The 22,569-nt window shown below is 42.0% G+C and overlaps 1 protein-coding gene across 3 annotated transcripts in view; it reads right to left on the reverse strand.

The window, feature by feature from the left end:
- Positions 1-22,569, reverse strand: part of Pus7 (pseudouridine synthase 7) — a 45,093-nt gene that overhangs the window by 16,524 nt on the left and 6,000 nt on the right. For 2 of the 3 annotated variants that reach the window (XM_005080856.4, XM_040735175.1), the window contains exons 5-9: positions 17,145-17,289; positions 11,397-11,414; positions 9,621-9,732; positions 7,849-7,926; positions 962-1,090 (exon numbers count right to left, since the gene is read on the reverse strand). In XM_005080856.4, coding sequence (XP_005080913.1) covers positions 962-1,090; positions 7,849-7,926; positions 9,621-9,732; positions 11,397-11,414; positions 17,145-17,289 — 482 coding nt within the window. The remainder of the gene's footprint in view (positions 1-961; positions 1,091-7,848; positions 7,927-9,620; positions 9,733-11,396; positions 11,415-17,144; positions 17,290-22,569) is intronic. The other variant, XM_013121092.3, reaches the window with a different exon arrangement.

The following is a 22,569-nucleotide window of genomic DNA, read 5'->3' on the forward strand; positions in this document are numbered from 1 at the left end:
GGTAGTGATGGAGGGAAGAGCTGGTAGAAATGAGAAGTGTAAAAGGATAAGAATGTAGGGAAAAGTAGCAGTGGCAGCAGCAGATTGAGGAGGAAGAGGAATGAAACAGACTTAAAATTGGGATTAGAATTGAGAAAAAATTGGAGCTAAGAAGTTATAGACAATTAGGAAAAAGAATTAGAATAGGGAGCAGTAAAGAGAGAATAAAAAGCACATGTACAGTAGGAAGATTCGTTTTCTATAGCCTCCGAGTTTACTTCCTTCACTTATTGTAGCATCCGTTTTTGAACCCTGAGTGCAAACTTTTAAGGCAAGATCTTAAGAGATTTTTATACAGACTGGCCTGGAACTCACAGAGATTCCCCTGCCTCTGTGCTTTCATCTTCAGTACTGGTATAGAAGGCATGAACAACCACTGCTCAGCTCATTTTAATCAGTTTTAAGCAAAAAATATTAAAAGATGAAGCACATGGGCAATGTGGTGCAGCTTCTACTATTTTGTAGCACCCAAATTTGTTCACTGTCCCCAAATGAAATTTATTTACTTTGCAAGACTACCTGGCTAGTCTACAAACCACATAGACCATGTTGGCCCTGAAGAAGTCATGTGATCTGGGATTACAGGCATGTGCAACTACGCTTGATCCCAAACTGAAACTTATACCAACAAACGACTTTCTGCCAAAGTAACCTAATCTTTCTATGAATGTGCCCATTCTAGGCAACTCATGTGAATGAAATCACAAGCTCTTTATCTTTCAAAACTGGATCTGAAGAACTCACTGTTTCTGAAGGCTATATGAGGGACAAAGACCATTTATCAGGAGAAATACTACAGTCTTTGTTCTCCCAACGACCCCTTCCATCTGTACCAGCTATCCTGTACCCTATCAACACATACAGAAGCAGACCATGAGACCTGTCAAGGTAATCCCAGGTACTCCTACCCGCAGTTCTTTACCTGAGAACAACAGTGAAGTGATTTCCTTGAAGCTCTCCCAATTTCAGAGGGTTTTTCTGATAGCTGAAATTCCCTAACTTAAAGTTCATCAAGCACTTATTCAGGTGGGCGAGTCTTTGTGCACTTATTCTTTAAAGAAAAAAAAGCAGAGAAAGGATTATGGGACCCTGCAGAAGACAAGGGCACACCAAGGCTAGCACCATTAGAAACACTTCACTTTTCCTTCCCTGTGAATTAATCTTGTGGGTAACAGTACTGGACTGACAGGACTTAAACACCAAGGGGAAGATATAAGTCAGAGATGTATTGGATTCTACCTTCTGTGGGCTGGAGGTAACAAAAGGGATGGTAGCAGAGAGTGATCCCACAGAACGGTAAAGAGTGGTCTCTAATATTTAAGAAGAGATTAATCATAATTAGGCCAGTAAGAAAAGTATTATAAACATATAACTAAAAGACAATCTTGGAAAACACAAAAATACTGGGAAAAAAGAAAATTTACTGGTTTATTCCTTTAAAAAAAAAAGCATTACACCTCTGCATCTCCTCATCCTTTTAGAAAACACTGAAGATATGTACAGTTAGAATCATACAAACTGGCCGGGCGGTGGTGGCGCACGCCTTTAATCCCAGCACTCGGGAGGCAGAGGCAGGCGGATCTCTGTGCGTTCGAGGCCAGGCTGGACCGATAGCCTCTGAAACAATACAGAGAAACCCTGTCTCGTAAAAACCAAAAAAAAAAAAAAAAAAGAATCATACAAACCTATATCTTGATATTATTTTACAGAAGTGTTCCCATGCTGTTACAATTGCCTCATTAGAAAGTCTTTGTCATCCTCAACAGGAAATCTACTTAGAAAAGCAAATACTAATAGGAAAGTCTTTGTTCTTCCTTTACCCCCATTTTTAATTGTGTGTGCGTGTAAGGACTGTGTGTGTGTGTGTGTGCGTGCGTGTAAGGGCTGTGTGTGTGTGTAAATAAGTGCAGGTACACCTGGAGGCAGAGTTATTGGATCCCCCTAGAGTCAGAGTTATAGGAGGTCATAAATTGTCCATTGTGGGTGCTGGCAACCAGACTCAGGTCCTCTGCAAGAGCAGTACACACATTTTATTGCTGAACTCTCTCTCTAGTCTCTTGGCCTATAAAGTTTTGAAAGAATTTTAAGATTAATACAATGCCCTCAAGAAAAGATGTTCATTTCAGAAAGCTTCATGTTAAGGGGCTGTTCTTGATATATTAAAATTTTGAAAATGACCAAGTTTTTATTTTAAATATATATGGGGGGCGGAGGCTGGAGAGATGGCTCATCAGTTAAGAGCACTGGCTGTTCTTACAGAGGACTTGGGTTTGATTCCTAGCACCCACATGGTGGTTTATAACCACCTATAACTCTTGTTCCAGATCCCATGGTCTCTTCTGACAAGCACCAAGCTTGCACATGGTACACATGTAGGCAAAATACTCATATATAAAATAAGATGAATCTAAAAGAACAAAGCCCCCAAAATCCTGTAAGGGCTATAAAGAAGCCATCCTGGTCTATATAGCCAGTCCCCATCAGCCAAGGTTATTGTGAAACCCCACCTAAAGACAAACAAACAATATCCAAATGCAAAAAAAACAAAAACAAAAAAAACCTTCCAAAGTACATTATAAATATCAGAGGTGCTTGTCAATGCTCTCATTCCCTCCCCCGCCCCAGTCACTGTGTGTGTGTGTGTGTGTGTGTATTTTTTTTTTCTTTTTTTCCTTTTGAGACAGGGTTTCTCTGTGGCTTTGGAGGCTGTCCCGGAACTAGCTCTTGTAGACCAGGCTGGTCTTGAACCCAGAGATCCGCCTGCCTCTGCCTCCTGAGTGATGGGATTCAAGGCATGTACCACCACTGCCTGGTTTCCTTTTTTTTGCATTTTATAATTTTCCTAAATAGAAGAAAATCCCTTTTTTCTTTTACCATCTGGACTGAAACCAATTTATTTGTTTAACTATTAATTGTCTCTAGATTATCTAACTTGGGCCATAGACTAGTTTCTAATTTTCAATTATTAGAAACAATGTCACAAACTGGAGAGATGGCTTCTCTTCCAGAAGTCCTGAGTTCAATTCCAAGCAACCACATGGTGGCTCACAACCTGTAATGAGATCTAGTGCCCTCTTCTGGCCTGCAGGCATGCATGCAGACAGAACACTGTATACATGGTTAGTAAATCTAAAAAACAAAACAAACACTCACACTATGCCAGATAACATACCACAGTACCTAAGAGAATGGTGCTAATTTTCCTGTATCCATGTTTCCTTTGAAAAGACGGCTACTTTGTCATGTAGCAGAGGCAAGGGGTTGATGTTGGTTTGGGTCTGCCAGTGGCTTCCAGTACACTTATGTTTGTCCACACATGCTGTATATATATGTGTATGTATGTGCACATTTGTATATTTTTGTCTGGGGAACGTCTGGGTGTGGACCTCAGCAACTGAGAGGCTGAGTTCTGCCCCCAAAGATCCAAATCATGGAACTGTTTCATAGGCCTGTCGAGTTCTTTTTCCCCTTCCTTCCTCCCCCCCCTCCCGCCCCCCCTCTTTGTCCTTTTCCCTTTCCTTTCCTAAGACAGGGTTTCTCTGTGAAACAGTCCTGGTTGTCTGGAACTTGCTTTGTAGACCAGGTGACCTTGAACACTCAGAGATCCTCTTGCCTATCTCCTCCAACCCACGCTGCCTCTCAAGTTCTAACACATGGGGAAAACTAATGGGGCAATCTACTCCTTGGTGGGTGTCTGTCTGTCTGTCACTCTTTCTCTCTCTCTCTCTCTCTCTCTCTCTCTCTCTCTCTCTCTCTCTCTCTCTCTCACACACACACACACACACACACACACACACACACACACACACGATACGCTCAGAACTCATCTATGTAGGGCTACAGACATGGTTCAGCACTTAAGCACTTGCTCTCCCGTGCCCTGAGTTTGTTTCTCAGCGCCCACACCGGGCTGCTTACAAACCTGCAACTCTAACTCCAGGGAATATGATGCTCTCTTTTAGTCTCTGAAGGTCCCCCTACAATTATAAATACAACTTTATTTTACCTGGGGCTAGAGAGATGACTCAATGGTTCAGAGCACTTGTTCAATGCTCTTGACCATTGCAGAGGGGCAGAGGGCTCAGGTTTGAGTCCCACCACAGAACAACAACTTCAACTCCAGAAGATTTGACCCCCTCGTCTGGCTTCCACAGGCACCAGGCATGCACACAGTGCACATACATAAGAAGCTGGTAAAACATTCATACACATAAAACTAAAACACATCTTCTAAAAAGAAATCAACCTAAACAACATCTGAGCTCCTGGAATTCCTTTTATTGCAGTGCTGGGAATTGAGCTTATGGCTTTATACACACCAGGCAAGCACTCTACCCTTAAGGTATTTCTAGTTCTCCTGAATTCTTAAGCAAAAATAACCCAATAATCTCTGAAGACAACCAACCCCTTTGTTATTGGATCCTGTTTATTTCCTCATCTGATATGTAAGGAAGCAGACTGACCAAGCTGATCTGATCAGTCAGTGCTGGATAATAAACACCAGGGCCTCACACCTTCAGCCTTACTAAGTTAAAAAAAAAAAGTGCTGCTCTATTAATTAGTAGAAAAGGGAGAAAGATAGCAACCAAAATCAGGAAATGGGTAAAACCTGTACACCCAGTTCCCCTATTACCTGTGAATTTGTAAGACCTCATAGAAACCAGCGCAACCTTAAGCAGGGTAGTAGGTGTGTTCTAGCTGCTAAGTCACAGCAGGCCCAGAAAAAGGGCACCAGGCCCTTGAATTGAGATGTAGAGGGAGAATGCTGAAAGTCATAGGTGTGAGTTAGTTTAGGAACTGTATCACCAAGAATCCAAATAAAGCATGGGGTCAGGGAAAGCAGTGAGGGCCAGCAGATGGAGCTCTTTAATCAGTAGACACCGCTAGAGAAAGTGACATTTCAGAGACAAGAGCAATAACAAACAAACAAACAAATAAAAATAGGCAACAGACAGGAGCAAAAAAGAACCAAGCTGTCAGCTTGGTTGTCACTTAAATTTCAGGGACTCCCTGTGTGGCCCAGGCTGAATTCAAACTTGCTATTCTGCTTCACTGTATAAAGTGTTAGGATCACTGGCCTGTGCCACATACCCAACAGTGCAATACTTTTGAGGCTAATTATGCCATAAGATAAGCTGGTATTTCACTCTTTTTTTATATCGGATAATATTCTCTTCCTTGAATGCAATGGACAGCCACTTACACATTTGTCCAGCAAAAGTCAGGGGCTGAAGATCAAGTACTTCTGGTTATAAATTTGTATGTAATAATCTTGTTTTTAAGCAATAAGGGCCAACAAGCCAACCTGCTACACAGAAGCCTTTAAAACAAAGCCAGGAAAATGCTGGCCCAAGCTCACACATGAGCAGGAAGAAGCAGGCAGGCAAACATGCAAGTCATTCTGGTAAGACAGTTTGCTATCCTCTTAAAATTACCCAGGAGTTCACAGTTGCAAGAAGTTGGACAGAAATGCTGCCTATTCCACTACTGAACAACCCAGAAATAATTAAAATCCCTGTGTGGCAGAATGGGTTTATCCTGTCCTCGAGTTCTCACAGGAAAGGTCAATCTGCCTACCACATGGATCCATTAAGCAAACGCAGGGTGTAGCTTGTACCCAAGAGATAAGAGCAAGGCGCTTTCAAAAGGCCAGCATGTAGACAGCCTTCTGTGGCTCCTCAAAGTCAACAGGAACCTGAAAACAAGGCCCCCCCCAAAACAAGGCCCCCAGGGCGGAGCAGTACCCTGATCAGCCTGACACCTGCTGGCTGAGGAAGTGCCTGTTCTTAAATTGTTTTTCATCCTCAAATTAGCACCCCACCCCAGTTCCAAACAAGCAGCATCTTCACACACACCCAGTAAACGATGGAGAGGTGCCCTATGACAACGTACCACACCTCGGGTCAAGGAAGAGAAGGACCTGAATACAGTCAGTAGTAACTCAGTCCTCAACACAAGCCTTCAGGATCTAGATCCTTCCCTGAGGCAGCCACAAAGTGACGAGTCTCCTTATGTCCCTTTCATACACATATGTGCTGTCTTCATCCATCCCTTCCGCAGTCCCTCCTGCCCAGTTCTTGCAGATTCCAAACCTTCCGAAGACTGCCCCCACCTTTCGTCACTTCCTTTACACTCTCCTTTTACTTCCTTCCCATAACACCCCCTACACCACACACCAATACAGTTAAAACAGAGAGTCCTCATACATACGTGCACGCGCGCGCATATGTGTGTGTGTGCGCGCGCACCTGTCCGAGCGTGCATATGGGTATACATGTGTGTGCGCTTGCATGCATGCATGTGCACGCGTGTGCAGGTGTGTGTGTGTGTGTGTGTGTGTGTGTGTGTGTGTGTGTGTGTGTATAGTACTTGTCTTTCTGAGTCTCAGGACTTTTGCTTAGCCTAATTCTCTTTGTTAGTATCTACTAACCAAAAAAAAAAACGCCCCCCAATATGTGCTGCTGAATTGAGTACACAGAAAGTTTTATTTCTTGCCACATGCCCACAAAACTGCTTAACAGGTAATAAATGTGCTGTGTTTCATAAGTCCCTCTAATATCTCCATAAGCTATTTTATTGATTTGGAAATAACAACAAAAGTCCTTCCAGGCCCCACGAAACATCTCACCCTTCTAGAATTGAGACAATTGGTTCTCTATCACACTGCTCCCTTGAGGGTATATTTGACAAATCTGGAGATGGTTTTAATTTTCACAACTGTATGAGCAGTAGGGACTAATTATGTGCTTGCTGTAGGGAAAGGAGATCAGGGAGGCTGCTGAATATCTTATAATGAACAGGAACAGTTCCCATAACAGAGACTTTCCCAGTTGAAGAAGCACATAGTGCAGAGATGAGATGCCCTCGTCTAAGTTAAACCACAGCATCCCACCCTGTTATCTGTGCAAACATTCCCTGATGGCCCTTCAGCAAGTGGCAGGTGTGCAGTCGAGACTAAGGCATACCCCCAGTTCAGCTCTCATCTCACTTTAGCAAGGCTCTACTTATCTGCCTGCCTGTTCTATAGCTTCTTCTCCATCTACGCGGGTGTCACTAACAGTTTTGTAAGTGAATATTAAAGAACATATGTTGATGCTCAGTAAACAAGAAAGGTGCACGTGTTCTGTGTTATTTTTTAATGTGCACTGGTGTTTTGCTTGTATGTATGTATATGTGAGGATGTCATGTCTGTGTGCTGCCATGTGGGTGCTGGGAACTGAACCCAGTCTCTCCAGTCATCTCTCCAGCCCGGTGCATTTCTTCTTTTGACTGTGTCACAAACATCTTTTTAAAATTACTCAGAAAATACATGTTTGATTAGATCAGGAAACTGGGATTCAGGGTGAAAATGAACAAAGAAGCTGAAGCTGGCTGGCAAGGTGACTCAGCAGATAGAGGCACCTGCTGCCAATCTGGGTCCAGTCTAAGGGACCCACAGTTTAGGAGAACTCACTGCCTCCAGTTGTTCTCTGACCTCTGCAAATGGCCACGGTATGTTCACATAAATAAAGTAACAAATAGAATAAAAATGTCAAAAAGATTTTTCGAGACAGGGTTTCTCTGTGGCTTTGGAGGCTGTCCTGAACTAGCTCTTGTAGACCAGGCTGGTCTCGAACTCACAGAGATCTGCCTGCCTCTGTCTCCCGAGTGCTGGGATTAAAGGTGTGCACCACCACCGCCTGGCAAAAAGATTTTTAAAAGATACCACAGAAAGTTGAAAGCAGTAAATTTCCTAAAGCAAGTCGGGGGGAGGGGGGGGGCCTGAAGGAAGTGCTAGGACCTTTGCATCTGGGGAGGCGCTCTACTTACTTGAGGACAGCAATCTCCTGGACCGTGATGGCCCTTTTGTCTTTGGTTCCCATATAGGAGAATATGTTTGGTTTTACTCTGGTGAGACAGAAACAAAGCATTCTGAAGTCACACACATCAATCAAAGCACATTTCAGACAACTTGTTTCAAAATATACCACATAATAAGGAGAAATTTTACTTGAGATTATTGAGGAAAATTTAAATGCTGCCTTCTTAGCAGGGTTTGATTTGGAGTCTTGGTGGGATCACCTGGCTTCCAGACTTGGCTAACCAGTAACAAAAAACAAAAGTTGCAGACTTCCATAGTCAGAAATAATTTGTTAAGTTACATGAAACTGTGACAATAAAGGGGAAAAATATTTTAGAGATATAATGTAGCACTCTGAATATTTTATATCTTCAGTTTTCAAGAAGTCATAGCAATGTGATTTTTATCTTAAATATAATAACTCTTCATTTAAAAAAAAAAGCCAAATGCTAAAATAAGGATCTGGGACAGCTCTTTATTTATTTATTTGCATTTTCAAGACAGGATTTCTCTGTATAACAGCCCTGACTGTCCTGGAACTAACTCTGTAGACCAGGCTGGCCTTGAACTTACAGAGATCCACTTGCTTCTATCTCCCAAGTGCTGGTACTAAAGGTGTGTAATGCCACCACCTGGCTGGCTAGACAGTTCTGATAAGAAGATATATAAAGTTCCATATAAGAAGTTTGCATACTCCCAGAAATCCCAACTGTACATCCCAGAGGAACCATTTCCACCTGTATACATCCTTAGGAAGGCCATCTAGTCTCCTGAAGAGAAACCACAGATAATTCTTTTCAGGAAGCTAGTAAAATAAAGTGAAATGCTATTTAATTAGGTATGGTATTCAGGGCTGACCTGTTTCTCCTCAGACTCCTAGGGAGAAGCCTTGACTCCCAGAATCTCATAATATAACATTTGGAAAAAAGGTCTTTAAAGAGATGATCAGGTTAGAATGTGGCTTCTCAGGGGGACTCTACATAGGGAGTTCTAGGACAGACAGGGATAGAGACCCTGTCTGAAAAACAAACAAAAAGAAAGAAAAAGACAAAATAAAACAAAAGAAAATCAACTACATATTCTGATCTTGGAACTTCCAGGCAACAGAACTGGGACAGCATCATTACTAACTTTTGCTACTTAAGCCACTTAGTGGCATTTTGTTTGGCTTTCCTGGAAATCATATACATTGTATAGCCATGTTTAAACTGAGTTAAATTTCCATAGAATACACATTTGCTGTAGTATCCAAAAATATTTCTTTTCAAGAACTTTGTGTGTGTGTGTGTGTATGAGTGTTTGCCTGCGTGCATTTTTTTATGCGTACCACAAGTATGCGTGGTGCCCCTAGAGACCAGGAAGGGTGCTGGATCCCTTGCAACTAGCGTGGTAGATGGTTATGGGTCATGATGTGGATGCTGGGAACTATGGATGCGATAGAAGAATAGCTAGTGGCCCTAACTACTGAGCCATCTCTTCATATCTACTAGAACACAAACACAAAATTGCATCGCACTTCACCAACCCTCGTTTTTTCCTGGCTGTACTGGGAACTCTTCACTATATGCGAATTATTTACTTTCAGAACTTTCATTTTGAATTACTAGCATGGGGATTAAAAAGTTTATTGATCTACTTCCCACGGACATTCCCATTAGGAAACACAGTTAGCGTCTTCTGATCTCAGAAAGAGAGAACGCATTCCCATTTTACTGATACTGTGTAAGAACAAGACACTAACCGTAAATATTTGGACAATACATTGATGGCATCCATGGTGTCTTTATTTTCCTTGTATAGAACAAAGTGGCAGTAGCTTCCCCGAGATTTTGGCCAAGAATGTTTTCTTGGATCTTAAAAATAAAAAAAATTTAAATGTCATATATGAAATGAAACTCTGTGGAGATCATTTTTATGCAGCCTAGCAGCAACCATACATAGCTATATGAACCATACATAGTAAACTTTCTGTAACTGGACACTTAGACACTATCTAAAGTAAAGTGAAAATGTGTGGAAAATGATCAGGACTAAGCAGTCATTTTCCCACAGCAGATATATGGAACCCATGGTGCCTTGAGGATTCCTGGGTCAGCACCCATCAGGACCCAGGGCCCTCCCTATGCCTGCATCCGAGAGGAAAGGACTGTTACAACAGACCCTGTCATTCCCCCTTCACAGCTAGGTAGCCACACAAAGAGCACAGATGGAGACAGGGTGTGTAAGGGCTTACTTCAGTGACTTTGCAAATTTTCCAAAAGCTGTTTCTATCATAAAACTTTAGTTAATATCCACAATGGTCTATAGGCATCTACACGAGAGAGTAGCTGGCATTCAAAGCCTGATTCTTACAGAGTTGGTGTGTGTGAAAACATAAGCCATGTTAAATGCTACCTTCTGAGGCACTGAACCATGACTGCCCAACTCTTTGGAGACAGATAAACAGTCTATGGCCTTGGATACTCTGATTTTTTTTAAAGTATGCATAGTATTCTGCTTGCATGTACATCTGCAGGTCAGAAGAGGGCAGCAGATCTCATTACAGATGGCTGTGAGCCACCATGTGGTTGCCAACAATTGAACTCAGGTCCTCTGGAAGAGCAGCCACTGCTCTTAACCACCAGCCCCAGATACCACGATTGTCAAAACTATTCTTTTAATTGAATATTTCATTAAAATATAATCTAGAAACACATTTTAGATAATACAAGATTTAGATTTAAACTGCTCAGAGTAAAGAGATCGGGACTCTGAAAAGAAAAGCTATAGCTATAATCTGCAGATATTGCAAATATTCATGAGTCTTGAATGACACAGAGCTGGGCTGTTTTTCAAGGAGCATATCTAGTTTCATTGACATTAAAAACTCCCCAAAGGAAAAATTATGAGGGCTGGACAGTTGTGGTGCACACCTTTGATCCCAGCACTTGGAAGGCAGTTCGAGGCCAGCCTGGTCTACAGAGTGAGTTCCAGGACAGGTTCTGAAGCTACACAGAAACACAGTCTCAAAACGCCCCCCTTCCCCCCAAAAATATAAAAAAGTATTTTGCACAATGAACTAGAAAGACTCCTTGAGTTTTGAAAATTATCCTTAAAAAAAGTCTTTTCACTCAAACTAAGGACTCTTCAGAGATTTCTCCCTGGAACTGACCATCTAGCTTTGTCAAGCAAAAGAACTTCTTGATAACAGGTTAGTGATTTCATCTACCATGTAAAGAACCATCAAGCAATATGGAGAAGCAGTAACCCATCTTAGAAAACCATTATAGTATATATGTATGTCTAGATCTTTGCCTTCCTTCTTGAAGAATATGTTAGTCTTTGCTGTCACGTATAGAAAAATATCACAAGTATCTCCTTAGTTCTTGGTGTGAAGTTCTTACAATTTCCTTAGGTTGTAAAGGGAAATGTCTCTTTTTTTTTCTTTTCTGCTCCAGCTCATTATCACTTAAGCAAAGTTCTCTGTACTTATGACACCATTGGTATTTCATCTACACGAAATACCAATTGCTCTTACCTGCTGCAGCTCTGACCTCTGTCCAAATGCACAGCCGAGAGAGCACAAGAGAGCAATGTTTAATTTAGAATACTGTTAAAGTGCTTTAGAGGTGAACATGCAAATGATCGCATGGTAAGGGTATTCTGAAGACTTCTACGGCACTTGGTAGTTATGTGGTGAGTCAACAGCCATTCAGACATTAACAATGGAATGTTGTGGAGGCAAACAGTAAACAAACAGGAAACTCCCCTGTAGGCACTGCCTTCCTGACTCACTATCTTTCCAATGGGCACGTACAAACTGCATCTATATCCATGATATAGCAAATTCTCTCTTCAACAGATGGCTTTTTTTGTAAATATGTTAAGACATGTTCAAAACACTGTGTTTGACTATTGTGATGAGAATGAAACTGTTTTCCTTCATGCCATTTTTTGTGTGTTTTATAAGTTTCCTGCATTAGAATATAAAAATCTTTCAAATCAGCTGGAAGGTGGTGGCACACACGTTTAATCCCAACACTTGGGAGGCAGGCGGATCTCTGTGAGTTTGAGGCCAGCCTGGTCTACAGAACAAGTTCCAGGACAGCCAGAGCTACACAGAAACCCGGTCTTGAAAAAACAATAATGCACCCCTCCAAGAAAAAAAAATACAAAAAACCAAACGCTTGAATGATTAGAGAACTTTTCTATAGTCACCAACTAACAGATTAAAAGATTTAAGAGATGATTTATGAGACATGTCCAATGAATGCAATGCTCTGTCCTTTATAGTCAGTTGAACAAGCAGTATGAGTTTAAGAGTTCTGAAAAATTCAGGGAAAACTGAACATGTGCTGGGTAGTAGATGTCAGGAAGTCATTTTTATCTTACTGGATGTGATAATGATTTAGGATTTTAGTCCTCATTTGGCAAATTGATACTGAAGAATTTATGAGTAAAATGACATGTCATAGTAATTTATTTTAAAATGCTCCCAAAATGAAAAAAAGTATGTGGGGGTTGGGGAGTATAATGGATTACAGAAATAACAGAATGTTGGTTATCTTGAAGATGGTTGATGGATACCCAGTGCTATCTTCTCTCTCTGGGCATAGACTTGAAAGTGTCTACAATAAAAAACTAAAATAATCAAGTGTGACACAAGATGAACTGTGGCTATACTTTTTTGCTTCCGGCCTTAGTACAGTCACATGTAAACACAAAGGTAAGAAATAAATACAGCCACAAGACCGAAAACCTAAATGTTATCTTCCCTTAACAAAAACCACGACAAACCAGTGAGTTTGGGTCATAAGCATGTACTTCCTATTATTAACCCAAGCACAGAACATGAGTTCGATGACCTCTGCAAATAACAAATGTAAACATTCATTTTCTTCTTCTTCTTCTTTTTTTGGTTTTTCAAGACAGGGTTTCTCTGTAGGTTTGGAGCCTATCTTGGACCTCAGTCTGTAGACCAGGCTGGCTTCGAACTCAGAAATCTGTCTGCCTCTGCCTCCTGACAAATGCTGGGATTAAAGGCGTGTGCCACCACCACTGGCTGTAAACCTTCATTTACTCTATATACAAGAGTAAAACATTTACAATGGAAATAATCTGAATAAGCAAAAACTCTACAAAAACTGCAGCCTCTGAGAACACTAAGTAATGTACACTTAACCTTCAAGTTGAGTGAAGTTAGGATGATGACTTTCTCACATTTTTGAGGCATTCCAATTTATAACACATTTGCAAAGAATTGTAAGGCTGGCAATGCACTTCCTATTTCCTGAAAGTTGGTTCTACCTTCAGAGGGTCTGACAGCAAAGTCTAGACCCACCCAGAAGGAAACCAGTTACCAAGATCCCTGAGAATAAGAAAGGAACATGTAGGTAGCCCAAGGAAGATGGCATGAAGGGTCGCATGCAGAGCAGTCTTCCTGCTTACTCAAGGTCACCTTCATCAATGCATATACCACATACCAACCTTTTAGCTTTCCTAATACCCTGTTCCATCCCCTGTCTTTACGGCTGTCCCTAAATTCCCACCTTCCCCTTCATCTGGCCCTTTCGTTTCATAGATAAACACATCCACGGCTCTACTATCTTGAAAGTCGAGCACACGTCTACTCCTTACTATATTTTCCCTTTCTCTTTGTTTTACTGCCTAATTTAAAAAGCACTCTGTATACACTGCCTTCTGTTTCAAACTATTACGTAAACTCATTTCCAGTCATCATTCTAATACCAAACTACTTAAAGAAACAGACATTAGTCGGGCATTGGTGGTACACGCCTTTAATCCCAGCACTCGTTGGGAGGCAGAGACAGGCGGATCTCTGTAAGTTTGAGGCCAGCCTTGTCTACAGAGCGAGTTCCAGCACAGGCTCCAAAGCTACACAGAGAAACCCTGTCTCGAAAAACAAAAACAAACAAACAAAAAAGAAACAGACATTAGATTTCTTGTGTTGCTAAGTGATGGGCATATTTTCAAGGCCCTATCTCATCAAATCTGGTGCTCTGTGGTCTCTGGGACTCTTTCCTTTTGTGGAGTCTGTTCTGGGGAGATTCTTTGTGTCAGTGTCTTTCTCTCCTTGGTACGGAGAGCTCTAGGTCCAGAGATCCTGCATGGGAACCACTTCCTTTAGAAAATACAAACAACTTGTATATTTCATAAAATAGGCTTTTCCTTCCTGGAGGCAGTAGCTCTTTTGGGCTATGTAGCTCTGGTTAGACATGAATTCATGGTTCCTTTGCTTCTTGAGTGCTGAGATGATGCAAGTATGCTACCATGACTAGCTCCAGAATTTTTCTCTTAAGCCTGTGGTTAAAAGCAAGCTATTGAATGCAGTTAAGATGCATATAATCTGAAAATATCTGATTATATGTTATAATACTTATATAAAATTTGCCAGCTTGGGATAAAGCAATGTGTCTTTTTTAGACTGGGTTATCAGAAAATGCCTGAGATCTGGTTATTTCTGGTTCTGGGTACTATGATTCAGAAGTTAATATGGTATGTTTCACAATGTACAACTCTATCTGGGGAAAGTAATAGAATCCTGTAAATCTTGGTTAGATGGTGGTGTTGCACACCTTTAATCCCAGCACTCGTGAGGCAGAAGCAGGTGGATCTCTGAGTTCCAGGACAGCCAGGGCTCCCCAAAGAAATCTTGTCTAGAAAAACAAACAAAAAAAACCAAAAGAGGATGTGGTGCTGGGCAACTATAAACCCAGTATTTGAGAGGCTGAAATGGGGCCAAAAGGATCAGGAGTTCAGGATACTACATAGTGAACTTGAGACCAGCCTGAGCTATATGACACCCCAAAATAAACAAACAAGGGATGCTACAAATTTGCTTAATAATATATAACCCAAAAATAACAACTTATACCAGGGTTTGGCAGTGGATGAACTTAAAAACGTCAGCTGCAAAGCTGTAAAGGCGGCTATGTCCAAATGTTAAGAGAGCCCAGGAGAATACACTGTCACTGGCACTGGGCTCCATCTTCAGAGCCATAAACCAGTCTCCAGACAGTTGTCTTCTCTGATTCCTTGGTTACTTTTCCTTTAGGTCACTCTCAGCTTTGGGGCAGGAGAACTGGGTAAGAAAAGGCTGAATACAGCCTCCCAAGTGACTGTTTCCGCTAAAGAACAGTCTTTGTGAGGAGAGGGAAGAGAAGAGAACTCACAAGACAGATTTAGCTCAACTTCAACTAAATACCCTAACCCTCAAGCCCAAGAGGTTCAGGTCTCTGGGTCAATACCAGTCCTATCTGCTTTTTTTGAAAGGTAAAATATTCTGTGTTCAAAGAGAAACAGGGAGGGGGTGCTTTGTGTAACATAACTAATTTATAAGATCTTAATTAAACACACACACACAGAGGGAGAGAGACAGACAGAGAGAGGGAGAGAGAGACAGAGAGCGTGAGCGAGCGTGAGCTGGGAGTGGAGTCACAGGTCTGCAATCCCAACACCTGGAACAAGTAGATCCTCAAGTTTGAGATCAGACAGATTTTTATAGTGAGTTCAACACCAGCCAGGGCTAAATAGTAAGACCCTGTCTCAAAAAAGGGTGGCTATGACTTAAGCATAGAAAACACAGAACGAGATGTAGCACTGTACTTAGGGGAGGATGGGACAAACTAAAGGCTACTTCCTCTTTGCACAAAGTAGAGCACTGCCTAAGAAACGAAGGTCATTTTCAAGAGGCAACCAGTCAAAACCAGTTTGTGTCTTTTACAACCTACATCTTCATGACCACACCAGCAGAATGAGACCTTGCTTTTCCTTTCTGCAGGTTGTTGACCAAATGCTGATCAACTGCAGCCTCCCCAACTGCATTCATGCGAGAATTAAGATCCAATACGCCCACGACTATACTTGATAAGGTCGCCTTTTGTCCCTCATCTAGAATACTGAAAATACAACAACACAGTCACTGAAATCACTTCCCTTGTCACTGACTCCTTTGCAACCTTGGTGACCTACACATTATAGAATCACACAACAACAGGTAGATCCTTCTGCCTCAGCTTCCCATTACAGGCATTTTCCTCCAACTACTCAAAGCTTCTCATTTCTGTTTGATTTTATTCAGGTGGTCAACCTGCAACCATCATTACAAACATGGAATCTTCATTCATACACTTTGTTCGTGCTCTCTCTCTCTGCCTCTCTGTATCCAATATTTCTTTTTCAACTTGCGCTTTAGATCAGGCTGGGCTTGATCTCACAGAGATCCTCCTGCCTCTGCCTCCCTTAAAGCTGGGCGCCACCACCGCCCAGCTACTTACTACATTATCTCTTAAATTCACTTACAGGATGCTGACAGAGCCCTAATGGGTTCAAGTCTCTTATGATATCATTCTGAGGGTTTGCTGTGACACAGTTACTCTGAAATAACTGACTGTAACATGGAGCACCAGATACTGGTACAGAGAATGAAGAAACAGATGTCTTCTGTCATAATTTTCATGAAAACTTCATTTAGTGGGAAAAACAAGAAATATCTAATTTTTCTTAGGACTATAGGCAAATAGAAATTCTCATGGCTGTATAGAACACATGAGAACATAAACATCAAAGTGACTGACAATATGTTCACCTTGACTGAACAATAAACAACAAAAGATGGACTCAGAAGAAGGGTCAGCTTCTTAAAACCCCATGTTTTATGTATGTGAGTGAAGATACCTATGTTTGGGAAGCAGAACAGGAAACAGACCCCTGTGAGGGTAGGCTAGTTCATCCGAAAGGTTTCTTCTTCCTTTAAGAACACACAGCGGCCGGGCGGTGGTGGCACAGGCCTTTAATTCCAGCACTCGGGAGGCAGAGGCAGGAGGATCTCTGTGAGTTCGAGACCAACCTGGTCTACAGTGCTAGTTTCTGGACAGCCTCCAAAACAATACAGAGAAACCCAGTCTGGAAAAACACCCCCAAAAAAACCCCAAAACCAAAACTAACAAACAAACAAACAAACAAACAAAAAAAACACACACACAGTGAGCAATGATCCCTCCACTTTCTTTTTCACTGAATAGAAACTCTACTTTAATTTTTGTAAAATTTCACTCACATACAAAGCTGACTGCCCACCAGACAGACAGACAGCAGGACTGCTCTACATTTGAAATGACTATTGGCCCCCTGAAGGAGTGACATGACCCTCTCGATGGCAAGGCAGCCCATGGATGTGGACAGGCCAGGCAAGGGAGCAGGAGGGGGGAGTGGGATGTCCCTCCTGCTTGCCTGGGAGGGGAAACTGGGGCAATGTTTTACTTACTTGCCAAAGCCTTTTTGCCAGCTGCATGGTAGGCTACAATGTGTTTCCTGCCTTCTCTATCCTCTGTTTTTGTCTCTAATCCCGGGAAAAGAGATTTAATAGCTTGATGGATGATTGTTCGTTTTTCTTTGGTGTCCTCAATGACCTAGTACAAACAGAAGATAGCTATTACGCTAACAAGTACTGAACTGGAGAATAACATAGTGAATCCGTGAAGACATGGCTCATTTCATCAACCAATCAAAAGTCAACAAGAATGCTTGGTTATTATTCCAGAAAACATTTGCAAGGAGTCTAATATGGACCATCTCAAGGGCTTGTTGATAGAACATGTCCATGTCCACACACTGCCCATGCATCTCAGACTTATCTTTTTCTTTAATCTTCATAGGCTCCCTGTTAAGCCACTATTGTGCCATATACGGAGATGAGAGTGAGGTTCAGAGAAGTCACGGAAAATGTTTGAAGTTACATAATGTATTTGAAAGGGAGCACTCCAGCTTTGTGATCACCCACAGAAGTTGCTTTTGGTATCTCTTTTAGACAAACAGCACCGGGGAATCCCAGAGCAAGAAGCTGACAGACAAGCCTTGGGGGTATCGGAAAGGTAATCCCTCTGCCAACTCAGCCCACAACTGCACACTATTGAACTTTATTTTATGGAGGAAAACTAACAACAAAGAAAATCAACATAAAGAAAATTTAAACTTATCAAAAAACTTTTTGTCAGCTTTTGACATTTCTTACACTAAGATTTTACCTCTATTCAATAGCACAAAAGGCTGATTATGCTACATTTTAAAGACGAAAAGAATTTAGAAAATGCACTGATGCTATATTTAGTACACAGGCATTTTCTATTTCTAATTAATTCTCTTAAAAATGCTGATAGTGGGGTTAGCAAGATGGCTTACTGGGGAAGAGGCACTAGCTATACACATTTCCCTCTGACCTCCACATGTGTACACATGATGAAAGTTTCTAAAAATTACAAAAGAATAGGTTAACTGGGTCACTTGACTATCAGGGTCCCTTACCTCTGACAGCAAGAAAAATTAAAAGTGCTAAGTATGAGACCTACTAACTTAATTTCACAGCCTGATTTAGTTGTTGTAACCTAAAAGCTGAAAACATCAACACTGAGACCACAATCTATACCTTAGCAAAGCACAAAATGATATAAAAAGGCAATTAATTACAGCCATGAGTGAATGATTTCTTCAGAGTCAAGATCTGCAGTTGCTGAAAGCACTAAGTTGGATAACAGTTTGCACATATAAACATATATTTATACTGAAAATTCAACAAGTTCTAGCATGGCAGGCAGGGTAGCTCATATCTGTCTATAATCCCAACACCCAGGTAATCTCGAGTTTAAGGCTAGCTAGGCTACACACATCATGTTCCAGGATACAGAGTCAACAGTTACCAAAGCAACAAAACTCAAGCTACTGAGATGACTAAGGGTTTAAGAGCACTTGCTGCTCTTGCAGAGGACCTGGGTCGGTTCCCAGCAACCAATGGCAGCACACAACCATCACTAGCTCCTGGTCCAGGGGAATCTGACACGCTCTTTTTGACCTCCTTGGGCACCATGCATGCAGGTGGTGCATAAGCATACAGGCAGAGAAGACACTCACATACATATAATAAATAAATATTTAAAACCAAACCAACACCACTACACTAAAACAAAAAAGTATTTCCTCTGTATCTACTAGATAAGGTAACTTGCCTGTAATGTATGCGTTTTGGAAGTTAAAACTGGGGGGCTGTAGAGATAGCTCAGCAGGGAACAGATCTGGATGCCCTCCCAGAAGACCTGGGTCTGATTCCCAGCACTGCCATGGCAGCTCACAACTGCCTGTAACTCCGCTTCCAGGAGATCTGACACTTGCTTCTGGCCTCCTTATGCACCAGGCACGTATGTGGTACACAGGCATATGTAATGCAGGTAAAACACACATAAACATAAGTAAAATAAAAAGAAAAAAGGAAGTTAAAACTGTCAGACAACACAGCTTCCAGGGTAAGAGTTCGTTTTGTTACAAGTGGGAAAAGTTCATGGGTGTAAAACACAACATATTACACATGCAGGAAAACTTATACTCTATCTTTAATTGCCGTAAAGACAATTCCTTTTTCTTTTTAAAAATGTATTTATTTTTATTCCATGTGTGCGTTTTGCCTGCAGGTATGTATTTGCACCACACGTGTGCCTATAGAAGAGGGCACTGGGTCTCCTGGAACTGGAGTGTCAGACAGCTGTGAGCCACCACGTGGGTGCTGGGACTCAGGCCCTCTCTCCAGCCTTAACTGTTCTTCTAGTCAACTCCTAAATCCACACTTAGAAACACAGGTAACCTTCTTCCCACTACTGCCTGTGGCCTGACTCTAGTGGTCACCGTTGGCCATGACAGTGTGAGGAAGGGGGAGGGAGGAGGGGACAGGAGCAGGATCCAGAGCAGCTGAAAATGCCAACTGGTAGTCTGAGCTTTGAAACTACTTACTACTGATGACAATTTAAAAAGACATTTCCAAATTTAATTTATAAGATTTTTTTTTTGACAAATGTGATGGTGTATGTCTTTAATCCTAGCAGTCAGGAGGCAATGGCAGTTAGATCTCTTTTGAGTTCAAGGCCACTATGGTCTACATAGAGAGTCCAGGCCAGTCAAGGCTACACAGTCAGACCTTGCCTCAAAACACACACACACACACACACACACACACACACACACACACACACACACACACACACATACACACACACACACACACACACCAGTTTTTTCAGACAGGGTCTTAACTTAGTCCTAGCTTTTCTTAGAACTTCTGATCCTCCTGCCTCCATCACCTGAGTGCTAGGATTCAAGGCTTGTGCCGGTGTGACTAGGTTAAGACTATTTTGAGAAGTGGGACACATCTATAAATTATGTGGTCACATGACCCCAAGCACATTACCCAAGAGCTCCTTTTTTAAAATAACCTACTCTATGTTAAAGAGGTGGGTCCAGGAATGTGTGGACCACACAGGTTGATGCATGTGTAATGGAACTAAAGTAGCTGTTTCTAGAGAATTCTGTAAAGCCCGGTGCCCTTTCAACAGTGAAAAACATTAAAAGAAGAATAGAGCCAGGAGGTAGTACACATTTTTAATCCCAGTGCCCAGGAGGCAGATCTCGGTGAGTTCGAGGCCAGTACAGAGTGAATTGCAGGACAGCCAAGGCTACACAGAGAAACCTTGTCTGAAAAAAACAAAAAAGAAGAGGAGGGGGGAAAAGGATGGAGAACTCAATGTATGAGACTATTTCAAAATGAATACCAAGACTAAAACTGTGGGAGACCAAGAGCAAATACATAAAGGTCTTTCTTCTGTAACTTCTCACTGGGGCAAAACTAGGCAGGAGTGTAACCTGAGGGTCTGCGGAGATAACTTAGCACAGGGATTGCCAAGCAATCACAAGTCCTTACTGGACTTCCAGAGTCCATACAGAGGCGCTGGGCATGGTGATCCACACCTGCAATCCCAGCACTGGGGAGGCAGAGAGAGGCAGCTTCCTCGAGCTGACCTGCCAGGTAGAATTCTAGGCCAACTGAGAGACTCTGTCTCAAAAATTCAGGTGGATGGCTGCTGAGAAAGACACTCAAGGCTGTCCTCAGGCATGCACCTATCTGCCTGTGCTCCCACACCCACATAAAAGAAAAAGATGCAATTATCAGGCATGGTAGAATAAACCTGTAACCTCAGCTTTGGAGACAGAGGCAGGAAGATCAAGAGTTTGAGGTCATCCTTGGCCACATAAGAGTTTGAGGCCAGGATAGGCTATGCGAGAACTTGTCTTAAATAAACCAGCAAAATTCACCAAAAATAAATTAATTTGAAAAAACAAAAAACCAAAAATATAAACCCTATTCTTGGGGCTTTGGATAAAGCCCAGCTGACATCAGTTAAGCATTTTAAAATCCTCAGGTTTAATCCCCAGCACCACAAAATAACAAAGGCTGGACATGGTGTTGAATGCCAAAGTCCCAGAAACTGGGAGGCTGAGGACTTGAGTTCCAGGCTATCTAAGGCTATAAAATGACAGCCTACTTTAAAACTCACAAAGTCAAACCAAATAAGCTGCATCAAGAGTGAGTCACAGACAGCCTATTTCTATGACTTTTCTACTTGGTATTATCAAGGATTTTGTCAGCAGGTAAATTCAGTAATTCGAGAACCTTAGATGTTCAGCATTTTATATCTTTGTAAAGTGAAAACAGGGAATGAACGTAGGGATGTGTTGGAGAAAGATAATGTGCTGTGAGGAGTTAGAGTAAACTAAATGTGGAGGTTTCAATTAAAATGGCCCCTGCCGGGCCGTGGTAGCACATGTCTTTCATCCCAGCACTTAGGAGGCAGGGGCAGTTGGATCTCCATGAGTTTGAGGTCAGCCTGGTCTACAGATTGAGTGCCAAGACAGGCTCCAATGCTACAGAGAAATCCTGTCTTGAAAAACAAAACAAACGAATGAAAGAAAGAAAATGACCCCCATACACTCACAGGGAGTGGTACTATTAGCCCGTGTGGCCTTGTTGGTGGAAGTGTGTCACTGGGGGTTGACTTTGAGGTTTTAGATGCTCAAGGCAGGTCCAGTGTCACTGTCTTCCTGCTGTCTACGAAACCAGATATAGAATCCTCAGCTACTTCTCCAGCACCATGTCTTCCTCTATGCCCCCATGCTTCCCACCATGACAATGGACTAAACCTCTAAACCGTAAGCCAGTCCCCAGTTTAATGTTTTCTTTTATAAAGAGTTGCCATGGTCATAGTGTCTCCTCACAGCAATAGAGATACCCTAACTAAGTCACTGAGTGATGAGAGGAGACATTTTAGACAATCTAAAATGTATTAGTTTATCATAGTGTGGCAAAGGGGCTGGGAGTGTAGCTCAGTGGCAAAATGCTAGCCTAGAATGCACAATGTCCTGAGGTTGATCTCTAGCCCCTTATACGCCTAGTATGGTAGCTCATATCTATAATCCCAGAGTTTAGGAGGTGAGAGAGGCAGGAAGGCCTGAAGTTCCTATCCAGGGTTCAGTTCCAAGCCAGCCTGGACCACATGAGATCTTGTCTCAAAACAAAACAGAGTGAAGTGAGACTCAGTAGTACAGTACATGATTAGTTATATAAAGCCTTGGTTTTCTCCCCAGTACCATGTCTGATTAACACAACAATTTCACTAGATGTACTAACCTAGGAAAATAAAATGTCCACAAGAAAGTATGGCCTTTGCGATTCTACCTATTATCTAAGCTCTCTATTTCTCAGGCTGAGCAACAGGTTTCCTCCCTTCCTTCTCCCGAGACTCCCTCTCCAACCCATCAGAGACTAAGAAGCTATAGCGGCAGAGCTTCCTGCCAGGGCCAGGCACCTGACCACG

This window comes from Mesocricetus auratus, unplaced genomic scaffold (assembly GCF_017639785.1).
Source record: "Mesocricetus auratus isolate SY011 unplaced genomic scaffold, BCM_Maur_2.0 Super-Scaffold_100043, whole genome shotgun sequence".
NCBI lineage: Eukaryota > Metazoa > Chordata > Mammalia > Rodentia > Cricetidae > Mesocricetus > Mesocricetus auratus.